This window comes from Rhinolophus ferrumequinum, chromosome 16 (assembly GCF_004115265.2).
Source record: "Rhinolophus ferrumequinum isolate MPI-CBG mRhiFer1 chromosome 16, mRhiFer1_v1.p, whole genome shotgun sequence".
NCBI classification, from domain to species: domain Eukaryota; kingdom Metazoa; phylum Chordata; class Mammalia; order Chiroptera; family Rhinolophidae; genus Rhinolophus; species Rhinolophus ferrumequinum.
In genome coordinates, this window is record NC_046299.1 from 53742352 (window position 1) to 53759325 (window position 16974).

Here is a 16974-nt window from a genome sequence, read left to right on the forward strand (position 1 = left end):
TTTGGCAAGTCCACAGATTATTAGACTTTTTTATCAGTCAAAATCAATTAACAGAAATTTGATTTCAATCGACAGGATAAAAGGAAGGTAATCTTCAGGTTCATTTTCGATTGTGATGATACATCTCACATATGGCCTTAAGTACAGACAACAGTCCTCCAAGGGACTCCAGCAGAAAGAGACTTGCCGGAGGCGAACTAACCACACGAGTTCCTCTGATTGGTTGCTACCGTCATTAGTGCCACTGCTGTTTAGGAACTACACATAGACAGGACATGGTGACAGCTACGACTTTAAAGCCTATGTATTTTTCAAACAGCTTTTCAAACTGTTTTTCATGACAGAATTTTTTCGGCTCTATCATTAACTGCTGACAAGCTGACAGAATAAATACTCCAGCCTTTAAGAAGCCATCTAACGATCTTCGTTCCCTCCCCTGCCTCCGGCTCGCTGGGGAGGGGAGGCTCTGGGCCTGACCAGGGTAGCGAGGGGGTGAGGGGAAGAAGAGAAGGAGCTAGAGGGGACCCCCCCCCCCCCGGCCCCGTGACCTCAGGCCCCTCTCCTTACCTCATCAGCTTGGGCGAGGAGCTGGGTGAGTTCCGCATGCCTCCATTCCGCTGCTTTTTTTTTGGTGACAGCGTTGAGGGCTGCTCATCTTCAACTGGAAATACAGGCAGCTCATGAGATTAGGAACAGTTTGAGGGCAGACTGTGAAATACAGGCACGATATCAAAGGACACACACTCACGGCTCAGTCACTCACTAGGAATTCATGGCTGTCTTTTAGGACCCAATGACAAAGACCAAATGTGTTAGTCAGAGGAGCCGGCTTAGAAAGGTGAACACCTCTTTACACTCCAGCGTTTGAACATGCACTTTAAAACAGACTACAACAGTTTGTAAAAGCCCTGCCATAAGAAAGAAAAGAAATCATGATTTATCTGCATATATATATATATATATATATACACATATATATATATACACATATATATATGTATATATATATTCAATCATTATTCTTAAGAGTTAATTTTGGTTACTTTGCTTTGCTGGGTAATCGAATGGGTTTTTTCGTAACCAAAATCAGAAATAAAGTTGTATTTGAAACAGCAGCACAACAGCTGCGAGCCTGCTGCTTCTGCAAACGAACAAACTTAACTGGTTCCTAATCCCTGCATGCCAGAGGAAGAGCCTTGGAGAGAGGCAAGGATCTGAGGCCTTCACAGCCAATGTTTCAGTCAGTCACGGCTGGGAACATTGGTGCATGCTGGCTCAAGAATCCCCAGCCCAACTCAGCTCTTGTCCCTCCACCTCCCCATGAAGGAGGCCATGTGGGGCTGCACACAAGGGATCTTTTCTTAACTCGTTAAGACCGGGTTGGGAGGTTGGAGAACCAGGCCAGAGAAAAGCACCCACAACAAGGAGGCGGTTGCCATGGAATGATATCTCTGATGACGTGGTGAGGAGCAGGAAGAGAGGGCAGCATAGGGGACTGGAAACCAAAGGATGCTTTCCAAACGTCTAAACCACACAGATCGCTAAGCAATGTGAAGCTTCGCTCACAAACAACACAGCACACTCTACTGCCTTTGCCCAAAGACACCCACTAATAAGCTTTGTGGATGTATTAGCCTGCACCATGCTTCTTTTAAAGAGAGCTGCTTGATAATTAGCAGATGTGTATGTACCCAGCCTGTCACCCAAGGGCACCAGCGGCAAAATTCTAGTCCTCCTATCCCCACCCCCACAATTCAGGCTAAAGCTGTAATGTCAAGAAGGAAAAACAGGATCCTTGGATTCTTATAGTTGACCGCAACACAGACAGGGAGGAAGCACCCCTGAAACCAGGAATGAACAGCAGTTGTTACCTTAAAGCTAAGAAGAGAAATATTAGCAGTGACGACATCAAAAGAAGCTTGACATATGTTAATGGTGCACAAGTCTTAGGTGGGAGACACAAATGCCATCTCAGCTACTTGGTATTACTCAGGAAGGCCCGTACCAGCACATGCATTAACTGGCCCTTCCCTGAAAACCCTAAATAAATTTAGTGTGTTATGTATGCTACATGGTTCCAAAGGGATTATAGTAATCCAACTACACTCTGAACCTGCTTTCAAAATATCACACTTGGTACACTCCCTTACGCTGTCAGTCTGGGTTATCTAAATTCTGGCTGACACAGGGAAAAGGATCAAGAAGGTGGTTCAAGGTGAGAGCTATTCCAGAAGAAATGAAAGCGAGAACGCACCTGCAAATGCCCACAGCCCCCTCAGGCAGCCACCTGCTCTCCCTCCCCACTCCGTCTCCCCCCACCCCAGAGGCCCATGCTTAGGCTGCGACCGTATCAGTCACTTAGGGCTCCAGGCGGGAACTATGTGGCTGGGAGGATATCGCATCTTATCAGAAATGAGTATCCACAGCAAATCACACCGAGACTAAACAGCACTTAAAAGATTAAAGGAAATAAATACAAGCCACATAAATGGTATTGAAAAAAATCACTTAGACTTGATATGCATCTCTCGGCAAGCAAACAGGCACTCTGAGCTTGACCTGAATTCATCTCCCTTTGATAGGATAGGGCGCCGGACATCCCAGGCAATAATGGGGTAGAAAGGCAGCGAGATTAAGATTGAGACAGACTCTGTGTGTGTGTGTGTGTGTGTGTGTGTGTGTGTGCGTGTGTGTGTGTACTTTTGCACTTTCCCCTTCTTAGGACTGGGGTAGAAAGTCTTGCATTGACTCCACCATAACACAAAGTCATCTTTTAAGGTGGACCACTTACAATTGTTGGACAGTGTTCAGGGTGACCTAGATTAGTCGAGTGGCCTGCCAAATTAAATAACGTGTGTACATGTGAGTGGGTCTAGTAGGGTTGAAAGTTCTTTTCTTCCCAACCATGATAAGCCTTCAAAAGGTTAGAATGAAATATCCAAAAGATCTTTTTACCTAACCTGGTCTACTCTGGATAGCTTTAGTCAAGGACACCAGATGTTGCCATGGTTTTATCTATATTACTGAAGACCTGAACAGAAGTCACACTCACTGGCATTTCTGTTGGATTATTTGGCTTCACTGTTGCATCCCCATTTGCACTGGGCCCACGATAAACAATCCTCTTTGGTTAAGTGCCCATTTTTTCTTGTACCTGGTCGTGTCTGTTTTCCTGCAGTGATGTCGAGATGGAAGACTTGCAAGTTAATACCTGTTAGCCAGCTCCAGGGAGACACCTCATTCTGGTGCTAAAGCTATGCCTCCTTCTATGCAAGGAAACTATTTATTTTCATTGAAAGTCAGAAAGATCATCCATCATAATCAAAGTGCATTTAAACTGGGATTTGTTCTCTTAAATGAAACTCGTGTTCAAAGGTTTCCTTCTGCACTCACGGCCTGGAAACATAGATCTGTCCCCCGAAGAGGTGGGGAAATGTCTCCAGCATCAATATACGAACGTTGTGTGATGCAGACTATTCCATATGGCTTAGGTCCCACAAGAGAAGCACTGAACACTTCTTGCTCACAAGTAGGACATAAATCATATTTAATTATTATCCTCTGTGTAGGTTCTATCAATTTCTACATATCTAAAGAAAGCAAATCTCGGAAAACTTTCAGTTAAGCTACAGGAGATGATTTTCATTCCATGGCTTCTGCGACTACGTAAGTGGAATAAAAATTGAATTAAAAGGGAGACTTAAATGTACGTACTTTCAGGAAAGACAAATGTATTGGAGTCATGGGCCAGGACCTGATGCCAACACACATTCACAGGTTTGCATTCAGCCTGCTTTTGGGGCTAATTACGATCCCCCTCTGTCTCCAGCATTCTCACTTGCATCATGCTGTGGAAGCCTCATGAAGATATGATCTTTTCAAGGAACCTGACTTAGCAGCTTCTTTGAAACACAAACAAGTTCAGGAATCCAATGCGGAATTTTTATAGGGGCTGAACTCCATCCAGTCTCCAAGTCCTCATAAAATTCAAGGGCATGTTTTTGCACATCCCTAAGTATAACACTTAATGTGCTGTTGTAACTTCCCAGCGCTTGCCTGCCTAATAGGCACTGAATCCAACAGTTTTACAGTTTGGGAAGACTCAGTGATAGAAAAATGTCAGGCAAGTCTAATGAGGCTTCAGATCCCTTGGTTGGAGCTAGAGTTTAATTTAAAGTTACAGTGATGTTTTAACATGTTTGCTTATACTTGACTAAAGAGGATTCATTATTTCGATGACATAACCTCCAGACAATGTTCTGGGAATTGATTTAAGATGTGGCGGTAATTCCAACAGCCTTAATGCAGAGTGGAACATCTGTAACAACATTTTACTTGACTTTTCATCGTCATTCTGTTTTCAGGCAAAAGCAAGGCAACATCTTCCAGGAACACTGGCCAGAACTCTGGGCTTACTTCAAGATGATCATATATTTTACTGGATTTTTTTAAAACAGAAATCCTTTCTTTATTGGCCTAGCCAGCTTGCAAACACTGTATCAAGGTTCACCCATGCCTCTTTGTGGGCCTTTGGAGTAAAATGGGCCATGCTTCCAACTTTCAGCTTTCCCAAATAGTCCAGTGCCCCGACCTACGATGGACCCACAGCTCAGCTCCAGCCCGGGGCACTTTCTTTCTTCCCTGTTTCCTCAATAGGGTTTAGGGGGATGATGCCCTTTGAGACTTAAAGGTGAATGTGTTGGCTGGAGTTAAGAAATAGTTCAAAGCAAATAAACTCGGAAACACAATAAAAGGCAAACAACCCATAAACATGAGTTGACTGGCTATCTTCATTACGTTATTAATCACCACATCTGGAGAAACCCACATCTGCACATACTTAGCAGGTCATTAGTGATGTCATATTCACACTGGAATCACTCGAGTAAGAGGCATGCAAAGTGGCTCCAACGCAAAAGGCATCTCACTAACACGGCTTCTGACTGAGGTCTTGAGCAAGCTGCTAGTTTGGGGCTACGGTAGTTTTAATGATTATTTATTGGTTTTTCTATGGTTTTTCTCTTTGGTATTTTGCTGCCCAACCAGCTAAGTGCATGCTGAAATCCACGGTAGTGCATCTTTCTTCTCAACTGAGCTCAGCCTGTTAAGGTACAGCATTGAGGGATGCAGAGTAGTTATTAAAAATTGGGATGGGTTCCAGTACTCCTTCACCTGGCTTGGTCACAAGCCGAGAGTTGTGAGTTGCGTTCTTGAACTCAAATGTGTCTTTGGGAAAGCGTGATCTAGCGTCAACCTTGACTGCCGGATAACAACGAGAAAAGAAAATGGAAATTAATACTTTGTGAAATTTTTCATTAGAAAAGTTGCAAACCAGTTTTAACATTGAACAGAATTACAGCTCTAAATTAAAATGGACGTTTCTCTGTCACAGTTAAATTGAGGTTTTGTTTTCTTTTCTTTTACCATGATGACTTCTTAATATCCTTTCTGCTGTGTCATTATCACTGATGTCAGAAGGAATACTATGTCAGAAGATAATCTTGCTTGTGTAATAATTTCCAAAAACATACAGAGATCCCCTCTCCTCTCCAACATACTCAGACACAGACAACTAGGTTAGCAGCAATATGAGACGCATTATCTCCTCCAGCCTGCTAAAATAATCTTCATATTCCAAGCCATTGTTTCCATCTCAAACTGCTGGCTTGATCAGCCCCTTTGGTCACAGTATTGCTGCCTCACTTGCATTCAATGCCATGGGTTTGTCACTCCTACGAAAGGGGGATGTGTAGTATCTCCTTGTCTCGTGAGTGACATCAATGAAAAGTGGGTATATATCCTCAGTCTTCCAGGATGAAAATGTATTACTAAAACTCTTCCAGGATGAAAATGTATTACTAAAACTGAGGGTAAAGAGAGAGGGTGAAATTGCTGGACTAGAAATTTCTATGGGTTTATCAAACATTCCCCCCCCAAGAAAAATCATGCAAGTCATAGTAATACAGTCATTGTGCCATATGTAATTCACGATGGACAAAGCTCCCAAGCTGACTCAAGCACTCTCTAATATGACCACTTAAGACTTTCACCAGAAAATCTGGGCTACTTAACTTGCAAGGTCTTACAGCGTGGCCACGAATGAGCAGTCCCTGGTCTGGAGCACAGAATGACGCCTGCTTTACAGATAGACATTTCCTGTCTCATAATCACAGACTACCAGAACCCTGGCTGCCTGTCACACATACTAGACTGGTGGGGTTGTTTCCTTAAGCAATGTAGGAAAACCAATAACAACAAGAAACACAAATGCCAGATAAATCCCCCTACTATGAGTTTGGTCCTAATTCCTGTAAAGGAACCCTTGACGGTTATTTCACGATGACCCGTGTAGCGGGGAATGTCGCCTGCCCATCAGTGAGCTTGGGCAGCTAAGCACGGCTAGGATAAGCGGAGACAGACACTGGGAGCCAAGTTCTATGCTTAGAGGGTCAGTGGCCAGCTCAGTATCAGAACACGGGGCGTTCAAGTGGGTGGTATCCTTGGAATGAGAGTTTCTGCTCTGACAACCTTGGGATAACATATATTACCAAGAAGTTTGGTGGACACTTTGCACGGTTATTGACAAGATCAATCCATAAAGCTATTTCTTTGAAAGATCCTGGTGAATATTAATACACCAATAATGAAAAGATGAAGGATGCTGCCTCTCAAAAGCAAGGCCAGCAATAATATCTCCAACAGATAATATACAGAACTCTCTACAATTGAACAATCACTTTATCATATACATTATCAGGCAGGATAATTTCACAACCCGTAGCTGAGAAACAGGAAATACATTTATTTGGAAAACCTAGAGGATATAAGTTAAACAACAACCATCACCTGTCATTCTATAAAATGCGTATGGAAAGTACTTCCAAGTGGTCCACTGTGTCCTGGCCCAGGCACAGGGAGCACCGTCCCACACCCTAGACTGAGGGGTGGGGGAGGGGAGGCCTGTTGGAGCAGTTTCATTTCTGGCTTTTGTGGAGCTAATAGGAGAATGGGAAGGGAGACCTTAAGAAACAATAGGTTATGTAGAAGTTAATCACAGGGTGTATTTCTGACTGTATTCACTGCCTAGGAAACCTGAATTGTTTGAGTCCATCAACAGAGAGAATTGAAAGAATTCAACTCCTACATGGGAGACAGATAAAATACTATATAAACATATCAACGGAATCCACATAACTGGGATTGCAATGTTCTCTACAGAAACAATGTGGGCCTAACGGATCTTCTAGAATCAAAGTGGGTGGATTAGATGTAGCTACCATACTCAGACTCACCACCCCCATCTCAAACCACAAGCCTGTTCTGCATGGATCTCGGTAAGAGTCCAATATTTATCTACGTCCCCTGTATTTAGAATCTCTCAGCTCGTATATCGTCACTAAAAACTTGACCTGCTAAAATAACTTGCCCAATGCTCTGCTCTGCTCAGAATTTGGTGGAAAATTTCTTTTGGCGATCTGGTTGCCTTTGGCTCTTTTTATTTCTTTTTTTTTTTTCTTGGAACAGACTGTCTCCGTCACCTCAAGGGCAAAGAAAAGTCTCAAGCAACGATCACGAAGTATTAGCTTCTCAGACATGAGACAGAGATGAACGATGGAAGTCTAAGAGCAAATACATGAGCGAAATGAGAAATGCAAGAATTTCCTGGAAGGATTGCTATGGAGTTTGGAGATTAGGAAGGTAGTAGAGAATGAAAGATAACTTTTACTTTGAATTAAACTGGGGAAAAAATGTACAGGAATCCAACAAAAACAGCCCCTTTTCAACTTTCCTTTCCTTCTCTCATCACTCTCAGCACCAATACATTGGTAACAGGCTTTGAGGCCAAAACGTGTACCGGACTCCTTTTCATCGTCCTGGCATGGGCAGTATTTGACTGTGGGGGACAGGTTTCAGGACAGAAGAAACCTGCCACGTCCCTGGCACCAACAGCTGCCTTCTATCTTCTTATATTTCTCAAGTACAGGGTTCAGAAAACTGTATAGTCCAGAACGTGATTTTGCGCGGCCATGAACTAAAAATGCTTTTTACATTTTTAAAAGGGTAAAAATTTACAAAGAATGATATTTCACAACGTGTTACAATTACATGAAATTTAAATCACTGGTATACGTCACGTGTTATTGGGACATGGCCACAGTCATTTGTTTACCTATTGTCTGTATCTGTTTTTGCTCTACAATAAGAGAATTGAGTCGATACAATAAATACGGTATAGCCTACGAAGCGTACAACATTTACTAGCTGGCCCTGGAAAGAAAAAGTTTGCAGATCTCTGCTCTCACATTTATCTTCTCTCATTTTCCTAGTGTTCCAGTTTTCAACAAGGATCATGTTTTTCCCAGTCTGCCAAAGCCACCAAACAAGGGAAGAAACACGCAGGAAGCCCATTTCAGGTGCACAGCTATGGGGAAGTCGGGAGGGACAGAGGTAGTTTTTAGTGACTCAAACGTCCCTACCACCCCATCTGGTCTCTGCTCTGCAAGTCCCCTTGCGTTTGGGGAAACCAGTCAGGTGAGTTTTGCCCTTTCCAATTCAAGCTGACTTAGCTTCATGCACCCTGCACTTCGAGAATCAAGGCAAACCAACTACATCTACCATGAGCCATTCCTTGAAGCTGTCAGTGTCTGCTGCAGGTCCACCCTGCAAGACAACAGATTAACCGTTAGACTAGATATGTTGAAAATACACAGCTTCAACCTTTCCCCAGCTAGCTCAGAGCGATATATAGATGATTATTTCAACCGTCAGCTGCCGCATAGATTTAAACCCCTGCACAATAACTCCTGGATTCATCTGCCCCTTGTCAGACTGGCACAGCTTTAGTTGGAGGATACATGGTGTGGCAGTTTCACTGTGAATCCAGAATGATCCAGACGGCTGCTGTCTCTTTGTTAACAGGAAGCCAAACTGATGAGTTTGTAATGCATTTCTTATCAAAGGTAGTTTCAGAAAAGAAAATGAGTCCCATCAGTTTGGCGAGAATTTCACATGTACTAGATTATGGGCTTAATCAGAACATCTCTGTTATTTTCACGAGGAAATAGATAATTCTGCATCCATCCCATTAAAATCACTTTATGCCAATGAATTATGTATTTATGCATTTATAATTACCCTGGATTTTCCCCTCCTGCAGTATACTTAATAAAATCATCAGCTGGAGCTACAAAGCAATAGTGCTTAATAGATACAAGCCTGCTAATATATTGTCTTAAGTTAATGCTGATATTTTTGAGCTGTGTATCTACAATGATCATTGTGAATAAAGAGACTGTAATTCTCAACTCATACATTTAACAAAGACAAAAAGGAAGGTAATGGAATTTATGGGGCTTGTCAAGGAACTCTTTTTCTAATATGGTTTATTCTCAAATAGATTTGAATTTACTGTAGGACACATTGGGCCCAAATGAAAGGTATCAAGAGACAATGGCTGTAAGTTATAGTACACTCTTCCCGGCACATTGAAAGTGCTCATCTAAATGGCAACAGCTGCCAGTTTTCTGTTGTGCGGATTGTTAGAAGCCCTCCTGATTCGTGCAATTCAGTACTTAAACGCCGGCACCAACCTCACCATGTATCCTGTCTTTATTTAAATTTCTAACATTTTACTCATCATGGATTGTTCTTGCATTTTTATTTTTCAAAAAACACTGTGTTTTTATGTGTTCACCACCCAGAGTCAGTGCTCCTTCCATCACCATATACTTGACCCTCTGTTACTCTCATCTACCATCCCCCTCCCCCAGGAGAACTGACTCTGGGTAGTAAACACACAGTGTGATATGTAGATGATATATTACAGAATCATACACTTGAAACCTATGTAATTTTACTAACCATCGTCACCCCAATACATTTTAATAATAATAATAATAATAAAAAACACTGCATTAAACTATCATTTATCTTGATTACTAAGATTTTCAGTGCCCCCTTAAATTTGGTGCCCAAAGTAAGTACCTCACTCTCCTCATTCTAGTCCTGGCTCTGCCCTGTCCATTTCTCGGGGGGGGGGAGGGGCGGTTCCTAGGTGCTGGTTCTGCCACCCTGCCTGTCATTACAAGTTCTCTTAGTGGGGTCTACATGTTCCCTTGTTCAGAACTGCACAAGGTAAATACAAAACAGGAGTTATTCTTTTGATCACCTCGTGCTGTTCACACGTGACTGTGAAGGAAGACCCTTGCAAGAAAGGCTTCCTGTGGATTTACAAATTGTCAGACATCCAAAGGAGTGGAGAAAAGATCCTGCTGCCTCAGGAATCTGAGATGTGCCACCTGCCCGGGGTGAGAAACAGAAAGAGAGAAAGGTGCAGGTCTCTCGCGGACTTTATTTCACACTTCCCATCAAATCCTCCTGGTTCACACAATGTTGATTTGCAGTTCCACTTTGCGGTAAAAGATTTTATTTGCTGGTGTGTTTGGACTCAGATGCTACTTTCCTTCTCTTTTTGTTTTTCCGCTCCTTAACTCTTTAAACAGCTTCAAGGAAACACGACTAGCAGGAAATGTCAATCACATTTTCATTGCCATTTTCACTTGGCTATGTATATTTTTAAAATTAATGCTTGCCCCAATGGTTCTATGTGAAGACTAGCCTAGACTCTAATTTTGTAGATGTGAATATTGTTTTCTACACCATAAGAGGTTATTCAGATAAGGACCCTTATTATTATTAATATCGTTACCACTATCGGCTCATGCATAAACACCATATTTTCCATTGAGCCAGCTGTGTCAAGAGTCTCCCAGAATCCTAATATGTATTCCAGATGCTTACACTGATACTTTCTCTGAAACTCAGATAAAGGTAAAATGCAACCCAGGTGTACCACATGGCCCGATGAAGAATGTTCTGCCAGAACTCTTTCGAAATACTGTATGCTTTCAACCTTGGGAGGGAAGACCAGGTTTTTGATTGTGACTTTATATTAAACACAGCATTTACTGTATTTCTTAAGGACATAGTCACCTTTTAAAGATGTCCTTGAACTATAAAATCATTATCAGTATTCCACTATCATTTATCCTCAGACACATTCTGTGCAACATTTTAAAATGCTAGTGCCTGGTGGGCCCCTTTTGGCCAACACAACTAGAGAACAGGGTGTGGAGTGCAGGAGCAGGGCTGGGAGGGGTTCAGGAATGTCCAGCCTCACCTCTGGCCTCAGAGCAACACTCATATGCAGACCCCTAACCCAGGGCCCAGGTCTGCTGACTTCTAATCCAGCTCATTTTCTGTCAGAATTCCGCTCATGAGAAGAGCATGAGGATACGAGCTTCTAGATTCAGGCCACTTGCCCGAGTCCCAGCTCTGACCCTCATTAGAATTCTCGTCTCAGACAAGTTTCTCAACTCTGCAGTGTCACAAGATCTGTTGTTATTCCCGCTGGACCTATGACAATACCAAGATGCCGTGGAGTTAAATAGATAACCAGAAACCACACAGTGACAGCCTCAGGGCTGTGCCAGTGTGCCCGGCGTGGCACCATCCTGCTGGTTCACAGGATTTTATATGTGGGACAATCTTTAAGTCTGAGGGTGAGCCATAACAATATGGATTTCTAGCTTGTTTTAAAATCTTGCAGAAGACTGTGCTACTGTTCCAGGGGGGTGACTGTCTTATGGGGCGTGAGCTCCCCAGCTTGTCAAATACCCCAACACTGCTTACCCCAGTCATATGGCAGGCAGCCCTCTTACCTCTCTGGCCCGGGCTCCAGTGACACGCCATGTGCCATCCCCGAGACAAGGATTTTAAGATATGGGACATCCTTCTACAAATGTCAACTCACACTGAGCTGCAAGAAGGTACCAGTTAAGCACAAAGGCCCTGAAGCCATACTGTAGGGTCCAAACCTGAGTGTCTGGCAAATTACCTAACTTCAGTTTTCTCACCTGTAAATAAAAATGACCACAGTACCTTTCTCATAGGGTTGCTGTGAAAACAGACTGAAAACATGAAAAGTGCTTAGACGAGTTTCTGGCAAGCTCTTGATAAATGTTACCCATCATTATTATTTTGGCTTTGAGAGATCAAAGTAACTGGAGCCCTCGGCCATTTGGGTCCTTCTCCATGATGCCAGCCTCCTGTCTGACTTTCTTCTACTCAAATGGATTTTCATGCTCCCCACTGCTCCAAGCAACTGATCTGGTATCTAACCACTAAAACAGGGTGGGATTCGTCACCCCCACTCCCATCTGCTGCATCTTGTTGGACTGTCACCTTTGTCCCGTACTTCATACGGCCCCAATGAGCTGCTCAGGTCAAAATAATTAGGCTATGCCAGGTGTCATAAAAACAAGAAAAGCCAGAAAATGTTTAAACAGGCCACAATTGGAGAAGGCTGCGACCATTCAGCGTAATAACAAATGAAAATCAGATGGAAATGGGGAGAAACCCCACTGTTCCCTCTAAATTACAGGAAATCCGTGCTGCCTGCTTGAGGGGCTCTTTCGCTTGCATTTCTGGTGGAGGTGATGGGATTGGGGCATGTGCTTGGGAGATGGTGGGAGGGGCAGAGGGATGATGGGGTAAAGGGGCTGCGACTCCTTCCCTATTCCTCCCCACCACGTCTTCCTTTCACCTGGCTACTCTACCCACCCTTCAAAAATTAGGTCAGCCAGGCTGCCTCCTCCAGGCAGCCTTCCCAGATGACGGTAACAAGGTAGAATCCCTCCTTTCTTGGCACTTCTCATCTCTCACCCCCTGACACCTCCTTATTTTTTGTACTATAATTTGTTTTCCATTTCAAGGTGTCCTCCTCCCCAACTAGACGTACAAGCTCCTCTCTGGTAGTTTACCAATCTCTGAATGTCTCATAGTGCTGAGCCTCTGGTAATGTTCCTAAGAACTATGTCCTAGTTGTTACAGAGGCATCTTTGCAGAGGGGAGAAGCATAGCCCAGTGGGAAGGAGCCGGTTCTAGGCCTGGCTTGGATCAACTGTGTGGCCTTAGCAAGAACACTAGCATCAATTACGTAGAAGGACCTTCCAGCTCCAACTTGTAATGGTTCTAGGAGTAATGCTGTCTTCTGTTACTTGACGAATATCATAGGAACCAGCCATGGACTGAAAGCCTCAAAAGTCTCCAGCCATATGATTATCCAGCACTTCCTACCAGACTCAAAGCCCCCCAACCCTCAACACTACAGAATAGGAAAAGCAGGCGTCCTGCTCCAAGGACCACATGGTCTAGCTCAGAGGTTCACAACCCTGCTTTTCAATAAAATGAACTAAAAACCTTTACAGAACACCAGTGCTTGGATCCTGGCTCAGACCAATTCAGCAAACATCCTGAGGGTGGGGGCTAGGACTGGGCATCGCTTTTTCTGTTTTCCAAAAATTTTCTTAAAGAATGAAATCCTACCATTTGCAATGGTGTGGATGGACCTAGAGAACATTATGCTAAGTGAAATAAGTCAGTCGGAGAAAGGCAAATACCATCTGATGTCACTTATATGTGGAATCTAAAGAACTTAATAAACGAGCAAAGTAAACAGAAATAGTCTCAGAGATATAGAGGGAAAACTGATGATGGCTGCTAGAAGGGAGGGGGGTGGGATGAGGGAGAAAAGGGGAAGGGACTAGACAGCATAAATTGATAACTACAAGATTGCCCTGGGGATGTGAAAGACAGTTTGAAGAATATAATCAATAATGTTGTAAAGATTTTGTAGGGTGTCAGATGGGCACTTGTCTTATTAGGGAGACCACTTCATGGACGGTGTAGATGCCTGACCACTGCACTGTACACCTGAATATGAATAATATTGTATATCAACTATAATTTAATATATGTATAGTCACTGGATATGGAGTAGAGCCTAAGGAATATAGTCAATGGAAATGTAACAGATATATATACAATGTCAGAGGGGCAATAGATTGGGGGCAGAGGGTTATCACTCTGTGAGGGGTGAAACATTTAACTATTGCATTGTTTTATACACTTGAAACTAATAAAAAAAAATCTTTCTAAAGATGCACAATAAGAGAGAACCACAAGTCTAGCTAAAGAAATGAGACAACTGCATTAAATACAGAGGGTGCCAAAAAAACGTATACACATTTTAAGAAAGGAAAAACTGGATTGAAGTTGTAATAATATATACCTGTAACAAAAGATGAATACAAGTCATGTGTATACATTTTTCGGCACCCCTGGCGCATATATATATATATATATATATATATATATATACACACACACACACATATATATATTATGTATGTGTGTATATATATATATATATATATATATATATATCACGAATTATTGAAATAAGAATAAAAATGTTGCATGATAATGTCAGGTGAGGGCTAAATGAAATGCCTTAGACGAAAAGTGCTAGAAGATGTGGGGTTGTCAGGGAAAAAAAGTAAGACTTGCAACATGAGTCGGATACAGACGTCAGCCTTATTCACCTGCATACCCCCAAGGCAAACACAGGGCCGGGCACACTGAGAGCTAAGTCAACTGGGGCGTGGGAAGGGTATGCTAGGTGGATTGAACAGCTTGAACAAAAGCAAGGAGGTGGGGAGACACTAAGCTAGGGAACTATAAGGAAATCAATTTGGCTGGAGGAGGAACACTTATTTAAGGGTATAGATGGGGGTGTAAGGGCAGATCATGTAGGGCTTTAAATTCCAAATGACAGAGTTGGATACTATTGGGTAATCATATGAGCCCTCTGAATGTTATTTTTCTGTTGATTTAGATACTCAAATTCAAAGAGGGAAGTGGATGGTTTGCATCTTGGTAAAATCAAAAAAAAAACAAAACAAAACAACACACCCTAACTCAGCCTACATTCTTTCTGGCTATTGAAAAGTTATAAGCATCCAAGATAAGACACACACATCCGTGCCTGAAATTAAAAACGAGGAGACCACTGGCAATGGTCCAGTTCCAATGGAGGTCTCATGTACATGCTGGAGAATGTACTTGACAGGAAAATGAAGTTGTTGAATGCGTTGGAAAGGGGTCCTGAGAAATTCACAAGGCTGCTGCCTCATAGCCTGGCCAGGTAAATCCAGCCTTTACTTCAGGATGGCTATTTCCTGTTTTCAATGACTCCAGTTGATCTAGTCCCCTACAGAGAACTGGAAGAAAGTCATCAGGGTTTGACTTTTAACAAGAAATCTGATTGCAATCAATATTTTGAAAAACATTTTCAATAAAAACAAGGCTTTCAAGTGAACTCACTAAGAAGGCAATGTCCCCCCAATCCTCTACTCCTTAGTTTCACCTAATCAATAACACTTCAGGATGGTCTCTGTCAAAACATAGAAGCAAATAAAATAGGACGTACATTATATCATCTGGATCCTTGACCTGTACCCCCTAGCCGAGTATGTCTAAAGTTTAAAAATTCAAAAGAGAAACTTCCTATTGGATTCTCAAAATGAATGTTTTCAAATTTTTGAATGACAAAAAGTAAAATACTTTCATTCAAAGTTCTTTATGATCTGAGAGGTAACACCTAATAAATAAAATAAATAAATGAGTCATTTGGGATGTATTTTAATTATCCCCTTCCATTACTTCAATAAATCTATTGTCTCCTATACAGGTCCATGTTTACACCCCAACACGCTGTATAAAAGGATTAAGGTGGGTTTAAAAAAAATAAAAAGTTAGTGAAAAAACATAGTTGTGTCTTAAAAAAAACAAAAAGAATGAAAAATCGGGTTTATGAATAAAGAACCAAAAAAATAGTTTTACTTGTATTATTTTTTGCCTCATCGATACCCAAACTGATGAGATGACTAGCCTTTGTGTGGCAACCTTATTTAAAAATAACAACAAAACTGTCTGATCTTGTTTGTGAGAAATTTAGTTCTGGCCCAGGGAGAAAAAGCAACGTTCTTGGGTTACTTGGATTCTAAAGTAATTCTTGATGAAAGAATGTCATATTAAAATTATTTTTATATAGCACATTAATCCAGTACATATGCCACCTTCCTAGAAATGTCCCTCGTTTTCTTGGTGTGGAAGGAAGCCTAGGAAATTAATTTGTATAAATAAATATTAGGTAAAAATGGGGACTTGCTACATAACAATAATCAGATGATGGAGGTAATCCAGTCTTAGGGGTGAGAATCTGGTATTGTGTAGTTAGTTACCTTTTAAAAACATGCTAACATTTATTTAGCTAGGACTTGTTCTAAATGAGCATTAAAGCAAGTTGGATTGAAAGAACCTTAGCAATTGAGAGGTATTGCCCTAGTGCAGGTCTGTCTCCTGAACAAACAGACAAACACAGAACACAGTTTTAGACATTCACCTCAGAGAAATAAAGGAAAGAGAATCTGGAAAAGGCAGAAAGGGGGCAGTACTGGTAGTACCTAGAATACATCCAGGTAGAGGGTTTCTCATTTACAGAAAAGCAGCGCCACCTGCTGGTAGATCACCATTTCGAGCGCCTCTGGTTTGCCAGCCATCATCTATCTTGCAATCTATGCATAAATATACAGCAGTATTTCTCAGCTGCTGTTATATATAAGAATTTTATTACCAGTCGGCAGATTTCTACCACACTGGTTGCAGTTTAATAATCCTCTATTACCTGAAGTATGGGTTATATAAAAACCTAGAATGTTAATTGTTGACAAACCAATTCTAATATGTAAAGCATTGTAAGCATCCAGTAAATATCCAAATAAATCAAAAGGGATCGCTCTTTTTCGCTAACAACCTGTTATTAAACACCACAATTTGATCACTTACATTGAAATAATGTTCATACATTTCAATGTACTAAGAAGTCAGGAAAAATGCATTATAATCTTACTAAAAAAGAGCTTTTCCTTCATTTACGATTTTGAGGAAAATATTTTTCCAAAGGATATTGTTCCCTGTCTTTAAAAAAATGTACATAACGAAGGTGTCATTGAGGAAATTTTCTCATATAACAACAAAACCCGAGTTATAAATAACTAAGATTACATCTGT

General features: G+C 41.7%; 1 protein-coding gene across 28 annotated transcripts in view; it reads right to left on the reverse strand.

Moving 5' to 3' along the window:
• The window catches only part of KCNMA1 (potassium calcium-activated channel subfamily M alpha 1), a 708733-nt gene that overhangs the window by 96718 nt on the left and 595041 nt on the right, over window positions 1-16974 (reverse strand). For 25 of the 28 annotated variants that reach the window (XM_033130127.1, XM_033130157.1, XM_033130156.1 and 22 more), the window contains one exon: window positions 568-661. In XM_033130127.1, the coding sequence (XP_032986018.1) occupies window positions 568-661 (94 nt within the window). Of the gene's footprint in view, window positions 1-567; window positions 662-5172; window positions 5260-16974 lie in introns of all 28 variants that reach the window. The other 3 variants (XM_033130148.1, XM_033130147.1, XM_033130132.1) reach the window with 1 other exon arrangement.